Source organism: Schistocerca gregaria, chromosome 4, assembly GCF_023897955.1.
Source record: "Schistocerca gregaria isolate iqSchGreg1 chromosome 4, iqSchGreg1.2, whole genome shotgun sequence".
NCBI lineage: Eukaryota > Metazoa > Arthropoda > Insecta > Orthoptera > Acrididae > Schistocerca > Schistocerca gregaria.
The window spans coordinates 672,869,821-672,893,867 of NC_064923.1; the positions used below are offsets into that span (position 1 = coordinate 672,869,821).

Genomic DNA, 24,047 nt, shown 5'->3' on the forward strand with positions numbered 1-24,047 from the left:
TTTTGAGGCCCGTAGGTAGAAAAAGAAAAGTGTTTTGTAAAATACCTTAAACCTGTACATTTATTAATGCAAGGTAGTAAACAAATTTTGAAAATACGACTTTTTCTCGAAATACCTCATGCTATTTTGAAAAGTTATTAGAGTTTAATTCTCCTGGAAACTATCGAATATATATAATAAATATATTGAGTATTCGCTGTAGTCAATCGGTAGAGTCATAAAGATGTGGACAAAATACGGAGTGATACAAGAGGATTACAAAAGAAGTCGAAATACTGGTACACGAAAATGGGTAGATTCTTGAATAAAAGCGGTATGAAGGTATTGGGTTCAGGTAGCGTGAAAGACGTTCGGAAAGCGTTTAATCACCGATTTCACATTTTCATTTATTAAGTTTCCGTAGCACGAGTCATTTCTTCTAATTACAGACTTTCCATATTTGGAACAGTACGTACAGGATAAGCAATCTCATATCTAAGAATCGCTCTATCAAGTTACACCTTGATTGTGGATAAGTAAGAACAACTTGTAGAAGTTATAGAAGTTACAAGAGTGATTGAAAATCTATATTGGATTCAATGATCGCTATTTGTAACGTATATTAGTCCAGACTGGAGTCTGCATGTTACAGTTTCAACAGATAAACATTAACTAAGTAATCTGTAATCTCTACATGGAAATTATGTACCTTTTTATTGTTTACATTTAAATTATCAATGGGATTTGGAGAATGATTTAGGATGTACGAAAACGGAATGACAATACAATAAACGAGTCATACATAAATAATTTATTTCAATATTATAAACAGGAAAATACATCAATATATTGTTATCACAAGTAACTGTGGTCTTCAAATAATGTGAAATGCAAATTGCGATTTAATTTAAGATTAGAAACAAATTTCACCATACAGTTTGTAGTGACAGTCACTAAGCAAAATAGTTACACAGTTCAGGTACAAATTTTGTGAAGACGGATTTCTCTCTCTCAAAACTTCTCACTCGATAGACTCAACAGTACACAGCCAAATTGGCAGACATAGTGCCTTGGATAGACCTAAAGTAAAGCAGTTATAGATATAAAAATATGTAACACAATTCGGAATTAGAATTTGATTTTCAATTTTACAAGATGCTAGAAGAATAGCAGGAAATTTTGAAGCATGACAAAATATCTAATTCATTTATAGACTTATGTGTACACATTTTATGTAATTCTTTTATCATCTTGAAACAGTTAGTTAAAATACATGAAAGCAAGATTTCCGGTTTTAAAGAGATATGTCACACAATTGATACACCCATTACAAAATTTAGTACATACGTTCATTTTAAATATGATGTGTCGGTTTACCTGCTTGGGTAAAAATAAAAATTCTTACATATTATGGTGTAAGAATGAAAGAGTGTACTTTTGAAATACTCATTCTGTCATATGGGTATATGTTTTATTAAAAATTGTAGATAATGCCAGTACAAATTCTATAGTTACTGCAAGTATTTTCCTATTACATCCAAGGCTATTCCTCTATACCTGAGGTAAAAGAAAAAAATATGTCTTATTTAATCAGAAATTATTTGCGAAATAAAATTATTTCAGCACCATTTACGAGAGGTCAACAATGGCGGTGCCTGAGGATTCTTTAGAACCTCTCAGATACGTCAAACGCGTGGAATAACAAACAGTACCTTCTGATCAAGACACATTTCAAGTTAAATGGCAGGGAAGCTCTAAAGACACAACTGGATTCTTTTTAGTACCAATTTCTTTAATGAGCGTCGAATAACATATGAAAATTACCAAAATGCTTGTAAATATATTGGCAATTTAATTTCGTTTCCACTTATTGCTATTGCTACACAGTGAAATCCTTCATAGTAACCATTAACAGGAGGAAGCATTGGTCCTAACCTAACTTTTATGCTGTATGTACAAAACCTCTTAAATAATGGTATGAATAGTCCTAGAAGTGCGGGTATTTAGACTGGTAACCGTTTTGGAAATTGGTGAAGGACGATGCAATCAAACCATTTACTGAAAATCGTTCTACTTGTTTTAAAATGTTCATGCTAAATCGTGATTACTTTCTGGACTGAATTAATTCCATGTTTGAGCGGCAGCTTTGTAATCAGTGATTAACAGCAAGATTTTTTCGTGTGTAATAAGAACGCTTCAGGGGAGACACTGATGAAGGCGGTTCGATGATTTCGCACGAAAATGCAATTATTGTAGAAGCACATGCAATGCATTCTTAGGAAAACGTAGAATAAAGTCTTATTCTCTGGCGTACTATGGAAAGTGGAAATTTACAGAACAAAAATCACATTCGGTGCCATTGCATTATTCCAGGCACCGGTGCAGTTCCTTAAATGCATTTAGACATTAAAAAGAGATGACAGTTTTGGCAACACAATGAGTTTACATTCTAAAAAAACTTGTGATTTACCACTAACATTCACTTTATGTTAGGTGTTAAAACTCAGTTTAAGTTTTGGTGCGAACAAATAGGAATTTCGTCCGAATCTTCACTGATTTTACAAGATGGCGATTTCCATTATGCAACACAGAAACGTCGATGGAGCTTTGTCTTGAAATAATTTTGTGTTTATCTGCGTTTCGTTTGTGGGTCAACAATATCTATTTCGGGCGGACGTCATGCCAGTAAACGTTTGATATATTTCTTACTATTACTTCTGCGAGAGAAGATCCCTGCCAATTACATTGGGCTTGGCACAACTGATTGGTGTATCTGCCTCAGTCGATCACCTAATGTGATTTTGTAAACGTCTCTATAGCAACGACTCGGTCTTGTCGTATGACTACAAACGACTATTGTTTTCGCGAGTAGCCACTTGCACTTCCCTCCTAAATGCTGCACCAAAGCTGGCAACCATCAACTCTACCCGAACGCACCATAATAGTTTTCCTTACTATGATAACATGGGTGAAATGAACTTTTCTGAGCGATTACATAATGCAATGGATGGAAGTATCTGGTTCCAAGAACTACTGTAGACCACATTATTGGCAGTGTCATAAGCGACTTGGTCGTTGTGGTGTGGATTACAGAGGAATATCTGGAAATTTTAGGAAGGTACTGTTGCTGAGTTCCCCTGAAAGGAAAACTGATATAATTTTGCTCTTCCCTTGTAAAGTAAACATCTGCAATAACATCAAAGCAATGAAAAAATAGCCATTTTTCAACATTTTCTTCTTGTTTTACTGTGAAGATCAGTGTAACTTACAATGACAAAAGAGTTTACTTCTAGTGCAGTTTTAGGACGTAAACAGATGGAAGAATAAAATTTACGTATTTTCCTCTTCATAGTCTCCAGCACCAGCACCATTTTATTTTCCTGTCTACTGAATGAGTGAAATTCTTCAAAACTTCTACCGACGTATTAGTTTTTCCTTTGATTGCTTATGTGAATAGTGCACTCCGTTGTGCGGCTAGTTCTTTCTATGTCACGCTTTTATATGAGTGGTCTGACCGGAAGACGGTATTATCGTCTTTTAGGAAGCCTGTTGTAACTAATTCCACATATCTTTGATTTTATTCCACTCTGACGTCTAGCTACTGGTGCACAGCCAGAACAAACCTAATTCGACTGTTATTTTCTATCAAGGTAATTTTCAAAACTATATCTTTCCTATTTCCACGTAATTTAAAATGACCTTCTGGCTAATACTGCTGCGGAAGCCGCCCCACAGCTCACCATCGAAGTACGTTCAATGAACATCCGCTCAGTATAGCCTTACGAATAATGCTACATCTCCACAAAGATTTCAACAGTACATTAAACGAATGGTCTTACTTCCAATACTCTATAGACTGTTCATGAGGGTTTTGTGAGTCATAAGTCTGTTTGAGGTTTCATTGCGATACACCCAAATAATATCTCTTACATTGTGTTATTGGAGGTAAGAGTCATAGTAAGCTTTAGAAGAGACTTTAAGTGAATTTAGGGAGGAGAAATGAATAACTGTAGTGGGAAACAAACATTGAAATATCAGCAGTAGGTGGTGGAGGATGCTAGCTGGAGTAAATATGGAGTGGTAAAAAGTTAGCTCAAGATATAAATATTTGGAGAACGGAATCAAAGAGTTGTAAATTTAGAAAAATTTCACAACTGATTGAACAGTTTTCGTTCACTGACTGTTGAATAATAATGAAATAAGTGAGCCATGATGTTACTATGCGCTCATGCTCTATATGGAAGCTCTGGTATAACTTGACTTGCCTGCAGCCTCTGAACCAGTTTCGTATGCTGCATAGGCCTCTTTGCATTAATCCATACTGTGTTAAGTTTTGACGTCTCACAAGTTCTACATTTAACACGGAGTCACTCTCACCTGAGTGTGCACACAAAAAGAAAGGGTTCGCTCATAGGTCTCTGTTGTGGAGAATGTCTTGAATGTTGTCATCACCAATATTTGTGGCTGCAGATCATCCACGAAAGAAATCTGGTTGCTTTTACTAGTCAATCCCTTTATCTGTATTCCATTAATCAGAGATTACCGTGAAATACAGAATTTCTCATCTTTGTTACAGTCAAATTCCTTCAAGAATTCATGTTCCCATTCTGTAATCTACAACCAAATATTTTTAGTTTCGGAATGAGTGTATCTGACACACTCATGTTTATACGATAAAAATCATTGTTCCATATAATGTTCCATTGCACATAAGCACTTGTGATGGCTACGTATCTAAGTCTGCCAGCGAATGTTGAAATAAAGAAGCAATCATTGCATAACCGAAAACAGCTAAAAGTGACAAAACAACTCTAAACTTCGAGAACTTTAGTGCTTCTATAGACCCTTGGCACAATGAAACTAACTGAAGAAGGTTTACTCTTCTTTAGTTCTTTGAAATCACTTTGGTGACCTTGCTTTACACCATAATAGGACAGATTTTACATTACTGTTGAATATTCAGGTCACGTTTGTTGTGGAGTTACTGATATCAAAGCTATACAACAGAGCCGTGCAACCAGATTTGTTGCTGGTAGGTTCCAACAACACGGAAGTTCTACAGACAGGGGTTCGGTATTCAAATGAGAATCCCTCGAGGGAACGTTATGTTCTTTTAGAGGAACACTACTGAGAAAATTTTAAAGAACCAGCTTTTGAAGCTGACTGCAGATCGATTCTACTGTCTTCAACATACATTTCGCATGGCCATCAGACTCTCTGATTACACAGTGGACATTAGCTATGGTACAGGGTGGCTTGTTGAGTGTGTATGTAAAATTGGATGAACGGCCTTCTCTGCCTAGCTTTCTGGTGTTTCTGGTCTGGTGTATAATTTACCTAATATGAAAAAGGATTTTTCCTGATTGCAAATAAAGGGAAGTAGGTATTCTGCTTGAGGGTGGAAATTACTGTAAGTATTCATCGCTGGGAAGTTGAGAAAGGGAGATAGGTGAGACTACATTGACGTACCGGATGGTCATGATTAAATTGCATTTACTTACAGATGTGCCAGGTACTTAAATGTGATTTGCTGAGTACCCATGTAGATATAGATGTAGATGCAGATGTAGATGTTGAGTGTGGGTTGTAATTATCGTATGGCAGCGGAACTTGGTAGGTACACTAATGCATTAATCTGGAATGGATGTACGCTAGGAAAAAACAGCTCCAGTTGTAGCCATCAGGTACAAGTCTGGTTGGGTGTAGCAACTCGTTGACATGTCTGATGTTCGTACTGAACACATCGTGTAAGACGTGGTTAACAGCAAACTTTACATTACGTCTTTCCCTCTTGTTCGACCTTCCTTGCCCACACCCCGGTCGTAATCCATAACATGTTGAAATAGTCATTCTTGTATTCGCAGCGCCAGATTTGTACCTGGTGGCCAAAAACTACTTGTTTGCTGTGTAATTCGGCTCCGCATTATCGCATAATAATGTCTAAAACGTTTCGCTGCCATGGGATAGTTACAGCCAACACTGGATCTCCGTGAGTAGCTGCAGTTTAGTTATAAACACCTGTTATATGTCATCATCCTCAGTCAGTGAAAATCCTCCGAGATATCCTCGTCCAGTAGTAATCCAGTAAATTTATCGTCAGCTGGTGGCAGCCAGAGAAGTCTGCAGTGACCTCAACTATTCCCAACTTTGCTGAACTGAGGTCGCTGAGTGTGAATGGATTGAAAGAATGTTCTCACAGACGAGAGGAACGCTACTTTGAGATATGTCCCAGCTTCCCCAGCATTGGGAAGCGTCCTCGTCGAGCAGCCCACGCTCCCGCGGCTATCGCAGGAAGTGAGAGGTCTCGCAGCGCGGCTGTGGCCTGGGCGTGATGAAGCGCGGGTGGAAGGGCCCGAGCGCGGCCTCGTTGGTGGAGGAGGGCGGCGGCGGCTGCTGTGTTCTGCCGGCGCGCAGCCGGGGCGCCCAGTGGCCGCAGGCGAGCGCGCGCCGGTTGAGCGCCCAGTAGAGCAGCGGCGCCGCCGCCGAGTGCGCGTGGCCCAGCAGCAGCAGCCGACGCGCCGCCCCCGCCGCCACCCCCGGAGCCCCCAGCTGCGCCGCCGCCACTGCCGCCGCCGCCGCGTGCGGCAGCCAGCAGCCCGCGAACAGCGCCAGCTGCGCCGCCAGCATGCGCGCCAGGCGCCTCCGGCTGCGCAGGGACTGCGGCCTGGAAAGAGGCGGTAGTCATAAAACTACCGTACGCTGTTGCGAGCTAGCGCGGACTACGGTAGTTTTCGCCGGCCGGTATGGCCGAGTGGTTCTAGGCACTTCAGTCTGAAACTACGCGTCCGCTACGGTCGCAGGTAAGAATCCTGCCTCGGGCGTGGATGTGTGTGGTATGCTTAGGTTAGTTAGGTTTAGGTAGTTCTAAGTTCTAGGGGACTAATGACTTCAGGTGTTAAGTCCCATAGTGCTCAGAGCCATTTGAGCCATTTGAACGGTAGTTCTCCGAGAAGCCTTAATCAAGAGGCAGCCAAGATTTCTGCTCGCGGGCCGTGCCCGACATGAATACCAAAGTGCTCAGTCTTGCTTCACATTTCCCACACCGCCACCAGAGCACCGTGAATACGGCAAACTGCGAACACGCTGCATTTAAATGGAAGTGCACTCGCACGGTATGCAGCTTGATCTTATACGTATTTCACATTTCTCAACAACATAGACCACAAACTAAACAAGTTTTCAGTGTTATATAATTCGTTTTGTCGTGATGAAGACCAAATACACTACTGGCCACTAAAATTGATACACCACGAAGATGACGTGCTACAGACGCGAAATTTAACCGACAGGAAGAAGATGCTATGATATGTAAATGATTAGCTTTTCAGAGCATTCACACAAGGTTGGCGCTGGTGGCGACACCTACATCATGCTGACATGAGGGAAGTTTCCAACCGATTTCTCACACACAAACAGGAGTTGACAGGCGTTGCCTGATGAAACGTTGTTGTGATGCCTCGTGTAAGGAGGAGAAATGCGTACCATCACGTTTCCGACTTTGATAAAGGTCGGATTGTAGCATATCGCGATTGCGGTTTATCGTATCGCGACACTACTTCTCGCGTTGGTCGACATCCAATGTCTGTTAGCAGAATATGGAATCGGTGGGTTCAGGAGGTTAATACGGAACGCCGTGCTGGATCCCAACGGCCTCGTATCACTAGCAGTCGAGATGACGGGCATCTTATCCGCATGGTTGTAACTGATCGTGCAGCCACGTCTCGATCCCTGAGTCAACAGATGGGGATGTTTGCAAGACAACAACCATCTGCACGAACAGTTCGACGACATATGCAGCAGCATGGACTATCAGCTCGAGGACTATGGCTGCGGTTACCCTTAACTGCATCACAGACAAGATGGTGTACTCAACGACGAATGGCAAAACGTCATTTCTTCGGTTGAATCCAAGTTCTAATTACAGCATCATGATGGTCACATCCGTGTTTGGCGACATCGCGGTGAACGCACATTGGAAGCGTGTATTCGTCATCGCCATACTGGCGTATCACATGGCGTCATGGTATGGGGTGCCTTTGGTTACACGTCTCGGTCACCTCTTGATCGCATTGTCGGCACTTTGAACAGTGGACGTTAAATTTCAGATGTGTTACGACCCGTGGCTCTACCCTTCATTCGATCATTGCGAAACCCTACATTTCAGCAGTATAATGCACTACCGCATGTTGCAGGTCCTGTACGGGCCTTTCTGGATACAGAAAATGTTCGACTGATGCAGTGGCCAACACATTCTCCAGCTCTCTCACCAACTGAAAACTTCTGGTCAATGGTAGCCAAGCAACTGGCTCGTCACAATACACCAGTCACTACTCTTGATGAAATGTGGTATCGTGTTGAAGCTGCATGGGGAGCTGTACCTGTACACGCCATCCAAGCTCTGTTTGACTCAATGCCCAGGCGTATCAAGGCCATTATTACGGCCAGAGGTGGTTGTTGTGGGTACTGATTTCTCAGGATCTACGTTTCCAAATTGCGTGAAAATGTAATCACGTATCAGTTTTAGTATAATATATTTGTCCAATGTATAACTGTTTATAACCTGCATTTCTTCTTGGTGCAGCAATTTTAATGGCCAGTAGTGTATGTTTCGTATCTGGCACAATCCGTCAGCTTACAGACAGTCGCAAAAAATTTCACATAGTTTCGCCATCAAGCTCCCACATAATCGTGACACGTAGTTTCATAATTGTTAAAATGTCTTTCACATAAATTTGTTTGAGCGAAGTGTTTCTGCACTTTTGCTGCCTCAGTACGGAGACTTGGAAACTCTACCTGTGGAAAGCAATGTAGACATCTTTGAGAGCTCTAACTTAAAAAGATTTGTCATTGAAACTGTAAGTACCTCTCAGGTCAATCAGTTACATTTGCACATACACAGTGATGCTTACAAACAGATTTTGGCTAGGTACTACTTAAACCTAACTAACCTAAGGACATCACACACATCCATGCCCGAGGCGGGATTCGAACCTGCGACCGTAGAGGTCGCGCGGTTCCAGGCTGTAGAACCACTCGGCAACTCCGGCTGGCCCGAAATCTGGATTTAAGTAATAAAACCAAAAAAAGAAGGACGACTGATTGCTGCCCTCCAGCATTTATAAAAAAGGTGTATGGTTCACTATGTGCTCAAAATCTTTGTAAAATTATTCTCGCACTTCTTTCAAGGACACCGTGAATTCTTCAAACCTCGCATTTTACTTAACGCCAGTGAGCTTACGTAACTGGACTTGGTCAAAATGTGTCCCTTCTACAACGTGATTTTCTTTTCAAACGTATCGCCATCTAAGCAGAAAGAAGTTACTTTGCAGTGTGTTACAGTGGCAGTGTGCAATCAAGTCCAGTTGTAACGCGAAATCTACACTCCTGCACTCCTTTCTTCATCATAAATTCAAGAATAGCGAGTTTTAAGTCGAGAAGTCGCTGCATGCATGCCCCTTGACTTAACCAACATACTTTCCAGTAATATATGAACTATCCATACTCTTCATTGAGTTACATTAAAATCTGTTTCAACTGAATATGGAGTAATGTGTGCGACTTCAGGAATTTTATTATTCGTACTGTCAATCCTTCCACGTGCTACAGGTCTGTAAATTTGGCACAAAGTGCCTTTCGATGTAGATGTAGATGTAGATGTACCAGAACGATGAGTTCTGTTTGCCGATCGATGTAATTTTTTTGCTCATTCATTCTCAGCTAAATCTTTAAATTCATTCTGCATGGTATTGTACACTGAAGTGCTTAAGAAACTGGTATAGGCCTGCATACACAATACAGGGATATCTAAACAGCCAGAGTACAGCGCTGCTGTCGGCGACGCCTATATAAGACAACAAGTGTATCGAGCAGTTGTTAGGTGGGATACAGCATTTCCGAGGTAACGATGAAGTGGGGACTTTCCAGTACTACCATTTGCCGAGTGTACCGTGAATATTAGGAATCCTGTAAAACACCAAATCTCCGACATCACTGCGGCCGGAAAATGATCTTGCAAGAACGGGACCATCTACGACTGAAGAGAATCGTTCAACGTGACAGAAGTGCAACCCTTCCGCAAATTGCTGCAGATTCCAATACTGGGCCATCAACAAGTGTCAGCGTGCGAACCACTCAACGAATCATCATCAATATGGGCTTTCGGAGCCGAAGGCCCAGTCGTGTACTCTTGATGATGCACAACACAAAGGTTTACCTTTCGCCTGGACGCATCAATACCGACACTGTACTGTTGACGACTGGGAAAATATTTCCTGGTGGGACGACTCTCGTTTGAAACTGTATCGAGCGGACGGACGATTACGCCTACAGAGAATACGTCATGAATCCATGGACACTGTAGGTCAGCAAGGGACTCTGGTGGAGACTCTGTAAAGGGGTGGGGCGTGTGCAATGTGAGTGATATGGGGCTCCTGATACGTCTAGATACGACTCTCACAGGTAACACGTATCTACTAACCATCCTGTCTCATCACCTGCATCCATTCATGCCCATTGTGAATTCCGACAGAATTGGACAATTCCAACGGGACAATGCGACACCGCATACGTCCATAACTGCTACAGAGTGTCTCCAGGAACATTCCTCAGAGTTTAAACACTTGAGCTGCTTACTGGACTCCATTGATATGAACATTATTTATCATATCTGGGATGCCTTGCAACTTGCTGCTCAGAAGAGATCTCCATCCCTTCGTACTCTTACAGATTTACGGACATCCCTGCAGGATTCATGGTATCAATTCCTTTCAGAACTACTTCAGACATTAGTGGAGTCCACGCCACGTCTTGTTGCGGCACTTCTGCGTGCTCGCCGAAGCCCTAGGCGATATTAGGCCTGTGTTCCAGCTTCTTTGGCTCTTCGGTGTATAAAACATGTGCCTGTAATTTAGAAACCATTTTCGCACCCATCGATAATAATAGCAATCGCTTGCCTTTCATCATTGCGAAAGAATTTCCATTAAGTACAAAATAACAACTATAATTAAATATAGATTTTGTATGCTTGTGCATGTAAACTATACTTGTACCAAAAGTAGTGGCTTTGGTTTCATAAAAGAGCAGATGTTGCACAATCAACTATTTCTGGATAGGCCTACTTATAAAATGAAACTTATATTTTACAAGGATATAAATTGCCCAGTGGCTTATCACTCTAATTACTAATTACGTGCGAAAAAAAGGCGGCGGCTCCCAGTTTTTCTGTTACACTTTCATTAGTGTCTTTTTCCCCTACCTATGCTACCAATAACCCCATGATTTACTACATCGTAAATATTCTCTAACCACACGTGCCGGTTGCTTCTCACCGTGAAGGGCCATGTAAACGATCAAACAATGTGTCGAACTTCACTAGTTTTTTAATTTATTTGGCAGTTTGTGGATGTGTTTTACGTTTTTATCAGACATAGACTGTGTTTGACAGAAATTTTGAGTGACATCTGACCTTGAAGGCCCATGTACACGATCAAAGAGTTTGTCGAAATCATCTAGTTTGTGAATTTATTTGAAAGTTTGTGGGTCTGTTTTACGTTTTTGTCAAATATAGATTGTATCTTACGCGTTTGACACAAATTTTGACTGACGTCCGACTTGACAAGGCATCGAACGTCACTTACGTTGATGTTTCGCTATGTGTGTTTAGCGAAAAAGAGATTTTATTACAATATACAGGCATTGGACGAAATATGGAAACAGCGAGAGAAAAGCAAGCTTGAATATAATTGCAGATTTTAGGCAAGCCTGCAGGGAGTGCCGCATGAACGGCACTTATGTGTTGCCCCAAATATGTTACACGTGTCAGTCGTGAACAGAGGAGTGGTCTGTGTAGATGTGAGTGCATTATGTTGAAGGTAAGTGAATTCTAATCCAATAAAATTAATGGTGCTCGTATGGTGGTGCTTCTGTAACCACGGGAACTAACGTGTTTGGCGCTTCAAGAGGCAGCATGTAGAAGAATTTATGGAAAGCAGCGACCTGTTGCTATATTTAAGTTAATATGATCAGTGGAGATCACAACAATATTTGTTTATTTACCGTTTCGGCTGAGGTAAAGCCGATCTTTAGAATTTTCGGCCCCCTATGGCTAGTGCTAGCGGCTCCTCGTGGTTTTACATAAACCGAAACCGGTAAATACACAAATATTGTTGTGACCTCGACTATTCATTTTAACGGAAGATTTACATCCCCTGATGAGAAACACAACGCGTACGATAGTTTGTATGTTGAGCGATCGTGACAAACGGTCATTGAAGAGAAAAAATTTAAGAGGACGACAGCTGCAAAAGTCACTGCAGACCTCAATGACTATCCACCTCCATAATTATTATCAGAACTTGCTATTATGTTGCAAGAAGAATGGTATAAAATTCCCTCGAAAACCACGCAGGACTTATATTTACCAATTCCGAGACGACTGGAAGCTCTTTTGAATGCCAGCGGGTTTCCCATGCCGTATTAGGCAGGTAAAGTGTTGTGTTCCTAACGTTTCCTTATTTTTTTCCACCCCCTGTATATCTATCAATGAGTTTCCACAATTGTGACGTACGTTACACAGGAAAGCGTTAATCAGAAAAACAGTTTTCTTAGCACAACATACAAGTGCTTGTGGGATAAAAATAAAACTATGTCAGCTCATGTACTCAATTTGTGGTGATTTAATAAATTTTCGATACTGTATTGCAGTGCCTGTATTATTAAGAAGACCGATGCAATGTTCCTTGGTCATATGTACCTATATGTTTTGTCTTCCCCTTACTTATATTTTTCTCAGAATTTCGAGCATCTTCCACAGTTTTACATTACAGAACGCTTATTCTAGATCAACAAATCCTATGAATGTTTCGTTCAAAATGGCTCTCAGCACTATGGGACGTAACATCTGTGGTCAACAGTCCCCTAGAACTTAGAACTACTTAAACCTAACTAACCTAAGGACTTCACACACATCCATGCCTGAGGCAGGATTCGAACCTGCGACCGTAGCAGTCGAGCGGTTCCGGACTGAGCACCTAGAACCGCTCGGTCACCACGGCCGGCTATGAACGTTTCTTGGTTTTTCTTTTGCCTTCCTCCGTTATGAAGCGCAACCTTACAACGTGTTGCTTATGCAATTACACACATCTGAAAATAATCGAGTATGATGAAAACATATGGTAAAAAAAAGGAACGTATGACTGAGACAGATAGATAAACGGAATATAAACTTTCAAATATCAACAAAGTTCCTGAATCTTCTCATGATTAATACGTCAGCTTTGGTGACATACAGAGGGGTTCGAATCATGAAGACCATTCACACTTGACGAAACTGGAGGTCGAAACGTTCCATAATGTATTTAAAATGGTGACATTCTCACAGACGGACAACGAAAAAGAATGATCGGTACAGAACAGGACGTCAAGGTCATGGTTTTTTGGAGAGAAAGCTTTGACACTGACCTTGGTGGTTGCACGGTGACGTCAACTATCATCGGAAATTAATCTGCTTGCCCTGCGATCTCTTTTTATGGCAGCGGATTTAGTGCTTATATGTCTTCTCAGTATTTATTTTACTGTTTGCGTTGTTTTTATGACACACAGAAAGGTCCCATGAGGACTTGATTATCCTACGAGCGTTGCTCCACGAAGGGAGTAAAATATCTGGAAATGAAAAGCGACTTAATTGTCAAAATACTAGGACAGAGGAAACGCATACACTGTGCATAAAGAAGAAAAAGAAACTGTAAGGTTCAAGAGATGTTTTCAAGTCACAAACATCTATCACCTACATCTGCAGGCTGAAGAGACGAATGAAAATTTGTACCAAGGCCGAGAATCGAACCTCTGTCTCCTGCTCATTAAGGAGATGCACTAACCACTATCCCATCCCAGTAGAGTGGCTTCGTTCAGCTGCACGAACTATCCTAGCGAGTATCCCACCTCAATCGAAATACCCAATCAAACCTCAGCACCTGGTATTCCCCGTAAACTGAAACAGCATTGCCTAGTGAGCAGGAAACACGGATTCGAATCCTGGCCATGGTACACATTTTTCTTCGTCGCTTCAGTCTGTATATACAGGGTGGTCCATTGATAGTGAGCGTTATGGTTCGCCCACTAGATGGCGCTGCCATAGGTCAAACGGATATCAACTGCGTTTTTTAAAAATAGGAACCCCCATTTTTATTACATATTCGTTTAGTACGTTAAGAAATATGAATGTTTTATTTGGACCACTTTTTTCGCTTTGTGATAGATGGCGCTGTAATAGTCACAAATGTATAAGTACGTAGTATCACGTAACATTCCGCCAGCGCGGACGGTATTTGCTTCGTGATACATCACCCGTGTTAACATGGACCGTATACCAATTGTGGAAAAGGTTGATATCATGTTGATGTGTGGCTATTGTGATCAAAATGCCCAACGGGCATGTGCTGTGTATGCTGCTCGGTATCCTGAACGACATCATCCAGGAGTCAGGACCGTTCGCCGGATAGTTATGTTATTTAAGGAAACAGAGTGTTCAGCCTCGTGTGAAACGTCAACCGCGACCTGCAACAAATGATGATGCCTAAGTAGGTGTTTTAGATGCTGTGGCGGCTAATCCACAAATTAGTAGCAGACAAACTGCACGAGAATCGCGAATCTCAAAAACGTCGGTGTTGAGAATGCTACATCAACATCGATTGCACCCGTACCATATTTCTACGCACCAGGAATTGCATGGCGACGATTGTGAACGTCGTGTACAGTTCTGCCACTGGGCACATAGAGAAATTACGGGACGATGACAGATTTTTTGCACGCGCTATATTCAGCGAGAAAGCGTCATTCACCAACAACGATAGCGTAAACCGGCATAATATGCACTATTGGGCAACGGAAAATCCACGATGGCTGCGACAAGTGGAACATCAGCGACCTTGGCGGTTTAATGTATGGTGCGGCATAGTGGGAGGAAGGATAATTGGACCCTATTTTATCGATGGCAATATAAATGGTGCAATGTATGCTGTTTTCCTACGTATGTTCTGCCGATGTTACTACAAGATGTTTCGCTGGGTGAGAGAATGGCGATGTACTTCCAACATGATGGATGTATGGCACATAGCTCGCGTGCGGTTGAAGCGGTATTGAATAGCATATTTCATGACGGGTGTATTGGTGGTCGAAGCACCATACCATGGCCCACACGTTCACCCTATCTGACGTCCCCGGATTTCTTTCTGTGGGGAAAGTTGAAGGATATTTGCTATCGTAATCGTAATCCTGACAACATGCGTCAGCGCATTGTCAATGTACGTGCGAACATTACGGAAGGCGAACTACTCGCTGTTGAGAGGAATGTCGTTACACGTATTGCCAAATGCATTGAGGTTGACAGACATCATTTTGAACATTTATTGCATTAATGTGGTATTTACAGGGTTTCTCAGAAATGATAAGTACACAAAGGTACATGTATCACATTGGAACAACGCAAATAAAAGGTTCAGACGTACTTACGTTCTGTATTTTAATTTAAAAAACCTACTGTTCGTCTAAAATTGTGTGTCATATGTTTGTGACTATTACAGTGCCATCTACCACAAAGCGAAAACAGTGGTCCAACTAAAACATTCATATTTCTTTACGTACTACACTAATATGTAATAAAAATGGGGATTCCTATTTAAAGAAGCGCAGTTGATATCCGTTTGTCCTATGGTAGTGCCATCTAGCGGGCCAAACATAGCGCCATCTGGTTTCCCCCTTCAAGCTAGACAAGTTCCGTTATTTGTAGTTTTTTCGTTTGCCGCTTATTTTGTGAGATATTTGGCCCGGTCACGATCAATGGACCATCCTGTTAGTTTTTTCGTTTGACGCTTATTTTGTGAGATATTTGGTCCGGTCACGATCAATGGACCATCCTGTATATATAATAAAAAATAACTAGAAGAAACAAATTTTATAAAAGACTTTTCTAACAGTGACTGGCAACAGAACACTTTAGATACGTTAAAAGGGCCCCATGTATCGCACTGTAAGTATTGTTTGTCGAGCAACTAGTGTCAAGCTTGAAAACCTTGAACGAAAATTTTGCTACATCGCAGGAGTGTAGATTTACCATACAATCTATGGAAGGAACATCGATTATGAATTTTGCTTTGAGATATTAATATGCAATAAGAAAATTCTAATTTCTTAATTCGCCAACGGCCTGGCCGTAGCGGTGACACCGATTACCGTCAGATGAGTGAAGTTAAGCGCTCTTGGAATTGGCTAGCATTTGGATTGGTGAGCATCCAGCATCGAGCGCTGTTGGCAAGCGGGTCGCACTCAGCCGTTGTGCGGCCAACTGAGGAGCTATTTGACCGAAAAGTAGAGTTTCCGGTCATGAACCAATAATTCAAGAACAGTATTCATCGCATTTATTAGTGCTATAATGCCGCCAGCCGGTTTCAATCCGACATGGGAGTCATCTTCTGGGCGTTTACACCATTCGTCGACTGCTGGTGGTGTCACTCATGTCTACATAACGGCAAGAAACTATTGATAGTTTCCTGCCGTTATGTAGACAGGAGTGACACCACCAGCAGTCGACAATGGTGTAAGGAGATACAGGTAGGAGGGAGCAATATACTGCTTGACTCCTCGGTGCAGGTTTATTCTCGAATCTTTAACAAAAGCCCGTACCGAGCTACTGAGCGTCTCTCCTGCAGTTTCCTCCACTGGAGTTTATCTATCATCTCCGTAACGCTTTCGCGATTACTAAATGATCCTGTAACTAAGCGCGCTGCTCTCCGTTGGATCTTCTCTATCTCTTCTATCAACCCTATCTGGTACGGATCCCACACTGCTGAGCAGTATTCAAGCAGTGGGCGAACAAGCGTACTGTAACCTACTTCCTTTGTTTTCGGATTGCATTTCCTTAGGATTCTTCCAATGAATCTGAGACTGGCATCTGCTTTACCGATGAACAACTTTATATGATCATTCCATTTTAAACACTGCTAATGCGTTCTCCCAGATAATTTAAGGAATTAACTGCTTCCAGTTGGTGACCTGTTATATTGTAGCTAAATGATGGATCTTTCTTTCTATGTATTTGCAGCACATTACAGTTGTCTACATTGAGATTAAATTGCCATTCCTTGCATTATGCGTCAATTCGCTGCAGATCCTCCAACATTTTAGAACAATTTTCCATTGTTACAACCTCCCGATGTACCACAGCATCATCCACAAAAACCCTCAGTGAAGTTCCGATGTCGTCCACAAGGTTATTTATGTATATTGTGATTATCTGCGGTCCTACGACACTCCCCGGTCACACACCTGAAATCGCTCTTACTTCGGAAGACTTCTCTCCATTGAGAATGACATGCTGCGTTAAGTTATCTAGGAACTCTTCGATCCAATCACACAATTGGTCTTACTTTGTTCATTAAACGACTGTGGGGAACTGTATCGAACGCCTTGCGGAAGTCAAGAAACACTGCATCTACCTGTGAATCCGTGTCTATGGACCTCTGAGTCTCGTGGACGAATAGCGCGAGCTGGGTTTCACACGACCGTCTTATTCGAAACCCATGCTGATTCCTAGAGAGTAGATTTCTAGTCTCCAGAAAAGTCATTATACTCGAACATAATACGTGTTCCAAAATTCTACAACTGATCGACGTTAGACATATAGGTCTATATTTATGCAGATCTGTTCGACGTCCCTTCTTGAAAACGGGGATGCCCTGTGCCCTTTTCCAATCCTTTGGAACGCTACGCTCTTCTAGACACCTACGGCACACCGCTGCAAGAAGGGGGGCAAGTTCCTTCGCGTACTCTGTGTAAAATGCGACAGCGTGTGTTTGGACAGGTATTTGATGGTGATGTCGCCTTCCGCTCCGCTGACGTCCTCCGCCTACCGTCGCGGGCAGTCCCCACTGCTGGAGCCGTGGCGAACGCACCTGGCGAGCAGCGGCGGCGGCCGCATGGGGCGCCGCGCGGGCCCCGACGGAGAGGCGCTGTGGTTGCGGCCCTGCCCCCCGCGGCCCCCGCCGCCCCCGTCCCGCCCCCGGCGCCGGCTGCTCCTCCGCAGGTCCGCCAGGTCCGCCTGGATGCGGGAGTCGTCCTCCGAGTCGGAGTCGCCACCCGCCACCCGCCGCATCATCGTGTCGCCGCGCACGAATGGGATCACCTGCGGGCACAAAGTGTGATGGTACACCCTCGCCTCACACCAATTACCTAGGCATGCCACCCACTGCTGGAGTTGAAACCCACACGTATTATGAAAATGTCTAAGTAGGCTGTTTAGGTTTTTATGTTAGTAACGCCACGTAGCGCTCTGTAAGAAAATCACGGGCTGTGCTGTGTGCAATCTGTGGCTGGTTGGCATTGTTGCAATATTCGCTATTGTAATATTGAGCAGTTCGATGTGAACAGCCCGTAGCGTTGCTCAGTTGTAGGTGAGCCGCCAGCAGTGGTGGATGTGGAGAGGGAGATGCCAGAGTTTTGACCGGACGATCTGGACGTGTGTCCGTCAGAGACATAAATTTGTAAGACTGGATGTCATGAACTGATATACATACTATGACTTTTGAACACTATTAAGGTAAATACATTGTTTGTTCTCTATCAAAATCTTTCATTTGCTAACTATGCCTATCAGTAGCTTGTGCCTTCAGTAGTTAGAATCTTTTATTTAGCTGGCAGTATTGGCGCTCGCTGTATTGCAGTAGTTCGAGTAATGAATATTTTTGTGAGGTAATTGATTAGTGAAAGGTGTAGGTTACTGTTAGTCAGGGCCATTCCTTTGTAGGGATGATTGAAAGTCAGATTGCGTTGCGATAAAAATATTGTGTGTCAGTTTAGTGTTGATCAGGGTAAGTAAAGAGCGAAATGTCTGAATACGTTCAGTTCTGCTCAGCAGTTTGAAAATCAAATAACGTAAGGGGTATGCAAGCACAGTAATTCATAAATTTTTCTAGGGGGATGTTTCAAATGTAAGTATTTGCGACGGCTATTCTGAAAGTAAGGAACAATATGTCGCGAAAGAGAAACCGCAGTTGCAACAGTTAGCTACATCTTTCAGCTACTTCTCTGACTTAGACACTCGTCGTAGAGTTGTAACCGCTTTCCAATACCATCGTCATAGAAGGCAGCCTCCTGTGCTTTCCGACAATTTTCTAAGCTTGACAACAGCTTGTTGTCTGTGCCCAAATGTCTTGGTAGCCACCGGTTCACTTGAGCAAAGATGAAAATCAGGGAGATTTATTTATTTATTGCCAAATTATAGACCAGTTACCTGATGTTTAAAACATGTCGTACATCTTACAATTTTCGTTTTTCATCTCTTTACAGTTTTCTTTTCTTTTGTTTTATCTGCAACATTTACAAAGAACGATACTTTTCAAAATAACAATAATTCGAAGTTGAAATATAAATAAGCCGTTGACCGCCGGTCGCACAAACACACACACACACACACACACACACACACACACACACACATACATACATACAAATGGTTATTACAATAGAAATAATACTTCTTATCCTATTTATTACTAAGCCTCGGTATTAACTACTTTAGGTTCCCATCCGTGTACACCATTTGGTGAATTCTTGGCTACATCGCCTGCACCTTATGCTTATTTACTGTCTCATATCGGCTTCCTCCTCCTGTTTCTCCTCATTGTCACTATTTTTGCTGTCACTGTGGGTATCGCTGTCCGCCCTCTGTAGATTTTTGTTACGTTGCACATAGGCATGTATGTTATGTCGTGTCCGCATGTAATCTTCATGTGTTGTTTTTGAAATACTGTTTGTCAGTACGTTTAATTGTGCCCATTGTTCTTCTTCTCGTATTGCTGTGTATATATCTATGTCTGTATCTGTGTAGTTTAAGTGTAGTGAATGTCTTTTGTTCGCGTATTCCCCGAAGAAAAAGTGTGTTCTGGGGAACCTTCTTCCCCGCATGTGCAAGTAGGTGTCTGCCTCAGATTCACACGGCAGTGCGTGGGATAAGGTCCGTCTCTGGTTAAGAAATGTGCCATTCCGCGCCTGGGATCGATATGTCTCATTCTCAACCGCTCCCTTATGTCAGGGAGGAAGTCGCGCAGTCTACACCCCACTCACTTCGCTATGTATCCAAACGCCAACTTTTAAGGTGACGTATCGTCTCTATGGGAACACCAATTATTGTGTGTACCTTATCTAGTCTTCCCACCTTGAACCACTACCTTGCAGCTCTGTATTTCATCGTGATATCTCTGGGGCATATTCCGAGCACCACACACAGTGCATTTGCTGAGGTGGTGCCGAAGGCTCCAGATAGCCTAATCGGCGAGAGCCAGACCCGGGCTGTATGGCTGGTGATCGAAAACTTTGCATCGGAAACGTGCAGGAGAGTTTACATTGCCCGTGCAGTGCGCTGTCGAGAAACAGCCTTTGGAAAGAACTGATTGACAATTTCGTTTTGTGGGGCTGCACGAAATCTGGCGACCTCATTTGGGAGGCACTCACACTTGGCGGGAGATCCAATTTTCTAGGTATCTTTACACGCTTACTGTGCGCTCAGATCTGAGAAGAACGAACTGACGCTATGTACGGGCATACTAGAGACACTGCTCAACACGTCTGGGAAAGCTCGGTCGGGTTTCCAGTATAGTTTTTGTTCTATTTCGCGACCGATCGTTTCTTACTTTCCGAACAGCCCTCACATATCTTAATCTGAGTACTGAATTGACACGATTGTACATTGGCCCTATTTCTTTGTATAGTTGTTTCATAAACTCAAAGGTGTTTTCACGAATACATGGCACTGATTTTTTTTCAATACGTAATTGCTAACACAGTTCCTTGTTTGTTTTCGGTTCTAGTAGAAAATTGGCGGAATGAATGCCGAACAATGCCGGAACTATCAGCTAATAATAGAATAAAATACTTTGATAAGGATAGGAGCTGAAGCAATGAATTAAGAATTATGCCACCCACGGGTCTTGGACCAGTCTCCTGTTTATTAGGCGGATGTAGTAACTACTACAACGCCGCAATACTATGTCTAGCATCACTGCACGGACTTGCCTACCGCAATTCCCTCCATAACACAAACTTCAATTCATGCCTTCAGACCATTTCCCCCTTCTTAAATCGCCAATATTGGCGAGATTCTCAAACACTGGAATGGCACCCCGGCTTTGTGCATAATGGGGAAATCGTGCCTTGCCTCAGCTGAGACTTATATGTCTCCAGCGGAATGTAATTCCATCAAATGAATAAAATATGGTCTTTAGATTTCCATGAACGTGCGGTTGCGTACATTAATCGGAACAGAAATATTCTAGATCAAATGGAAACGAGTGAGTCCTGCATGCAGGTTTGGACGTCACGGTTGCAAGATGGGTGGGGGTAGCGTCAAACAATCTATTGTCTGTTTAATAAAGAGAATTTGTAACACACGAACCTTGTTAAACAATTGCATGTATTCTTAAGCATTTCTATGCACAACTTTCAACAAGGAAAACAGAGAAACTCGTAAGCTCAGAAGGAAGAAGAGAAACAATATTGTGACCAGCCGGATCCCGTCGACGGGATCCGGCTGCATACCCGGAAATTATTAGAAGGAGAAACAATATTGCTAGGATTTTTCTAAGAACGGAAGATTTACCTTCATAATATAGTGTGTGTTGCTGCGGCGACAATTACGCCAATATCGCATGGATCTAGCATCGGAAGCACTTCATCGGTATCCTCCATAACACTGTTCATCTATAAGTGGGCTCTAGTACCATATCGAAAACGGTTGGCCTTTCATTCACGTGTGGTGTCAGACAGTCTGCTGCATGAGATTTGTGGAAGCTATTTTGAATGCCAATCAGTTTCCTAAGCCATATCAGAGAGGTAAAGAGTTTTTGCTGTTCCATCATTTTTCTCTCGAATTGCCAATCCAACCGGTGTCGTAGGCACTTTCGAATACACGGAGCCGACAAAAGACTTTGTCTCTGTGGAATTTCATAAGGTCGATGTACACGAGGTCTGGGACATAAAATATGTTTTCTTTGCCGAGTTTGAAGTAAACGGTATAGCTCTCACATCCTATTCGAAGAAGAGGCCATTGTAGAACATACCCTCAACAAGAGACCGTGCCATACTGCTCCTGTTCCATCTTCGTCGCTCCGGTAATTGAACGTTTAAAAACGTTGGAGGTAACTTCGTAAACGCACACACCATCAGCGGATGTGTAAATAAGCAGAGGATAAATTTTCTGTGAAAGGTAGACTGGCCACTAGAGTGCATTAGTGTTGTTCGCTTTTCGTGTTGTTACCAGGCCTGACAAGGCGTATAAGGAGTGAAAACATCATTAGAAGTTCAGTGACTGCTGTCAAGGACGTGGAGATGCCGCGGAAGAGTATGAGACCGTATTATCAGCATATGACAGAGTTTGAAAGGGACTTCATTGCGGGTCTCCATTTGGCCAGCTGGTCAAATCATGCAAATCAGTGAACAATTTTGATGTGTCAATGACGTGATATTGGACTGTGTGATAATGGGGCCAATCGTACTTGTCATATGACCCACTACAACGGAGGATCACCATATTGTGCATTAAGCACACTGCAACCTCTTCACATTTGCACCTGCCATCCGAGAACTAGTAATGGACTCACTGCAACACTGTGTGTCATCCACGATTGTCGGAGACAAGCTAGTTACTGCACCGTACGGAGGCTACTACAACACAAACAGCAGCACTGGTAGTGGTATCGAGAACAGCAAGCAAGGACAACTGATCGACAGCGTCGCACCGTTTTCTGCGACCAGTAGCTGTTATTCATCACCCCGATGATCGTCGTCGGAAAGAGCAGCAGCGATGATGGCAGGGGACCCATTCTTTTGTCGATTTCAAGTGCCGCAGCATAATTACACTGAAGCACCACGGAAACTGGGAGAATCATGCGTATTAAAATACAGAGATATATTCAAAGGTATAATACGACACTGTGGTCGGCAGCGTCTGTATAAGGCATCAAGGGTCTGGCGTAGTTGTTAGATCGATTACTGCTACTACAATCACTGGTTATCAAGATTTAAGTGAGCTTGAACGTGGTGCTATAGTCGGCGCACGAGCGATGGGATTCTCCCGTGCGACCGTTTCACGAGTGTACCGTGAATTTCAGGAATCCGGTAAAACATCAAATCTCTGACATCACTGCTCCCGGAAAAAGATGCTGCAAGAACGGGACCAACGACGACTGAAGAGAATCGTTCAACGTGACAGAAGTGCAACCCTTTCGCAAATTTCTGCAGATTTCAGTGCTGGGCCGTCAACAAGCGTTAGCGTGAGAACCATTCAAAGAAACATCATCGCTACGGGAATGGGCTTTCAATGCCGAAGGCCCCCTCGTGTAACCTTGATGACTACACAGCATAAATCGTTACGCCTCGCTTGGGCCGGTCAACATCGACGATGGACTGTACGTCTGGAAAGAAGTTTCCAGGTCGGACGAGTCTCGTTTCAAATTGTATCGAGCAGATGGAGAAGTACAGATATGGAGACAACCTCATGAATCCATGGACTAGGGCAGTGTTCAAGCTGGTGAAGGCTCTGTAATTGTGTGGGGCTTGTGCATTTGTAGTCATGTGGAACCCCCGATACATTTAGATACGACTCTGACAGGTGACAAGTACGTAAGAATGCTTTATGATCAGCTGCATTAATTCATGTCCACTGTAAGTTCCGACGGACTTGGTCAATTTCAGCGGGCCAATGCGGCAACGCACACGTCAATAATTGCTGCAGACAAGCTCTAGGAATACTCTTCTGAGTTTAAACACTTCCGCTGGCCACGAAGCTTCCCAGAGATTAACAGTACTGAGCATATCTGTGATGCCTTGCGGCGTGCCGTTCAGAAGATATCTCCACCCCCTCATGCTCTTACGGATTTATGGATGGCCCTGCTCGATTCAAGGCGTCAATTCCCTCCAGCACTACTTCAGACCGGGAGACTGGAACGTCACGAACATGCTGCGTCCTCATGTGTTACCTCTCATAGTACATTGTCGTGGCGCCATTTTTCAATAGGATAACA

At 42.8% G+C, this 24,047-nt stretch overlaps 1 protein-coding gene across 1 annotated transcript in view; it reads right to left on the reverse strand.

Moving 5' to 3' along the window:
* Nucleotides 1-6,261: 6,261 nt before the first annotated feature.
* Nucleotides 6,262-24,047, reverse strand: part of LOC126267861 (uncharacterized) — a 63,210-nt gene continuing 45,424 nt past the window's right edge. Inside the window, exons 4-6 of the mRNA XM_049973171.1 lie at nt 18,030-18,154; nt 6,601-6,643; nt 6,262-6,513 (exon numbers count right to left, since the gene is read on the reverse strand). Coding sequence (XP_049829128.1) covers nt 6,262-6,513; nt 6,601-6,643; nt 18,030-18,154 — 420 coding nt within the window. The remainder of the gene's footprint in view (nt 6,514-6,600; nt 6,644-18,029; nt 18,155-24,047) is intronic.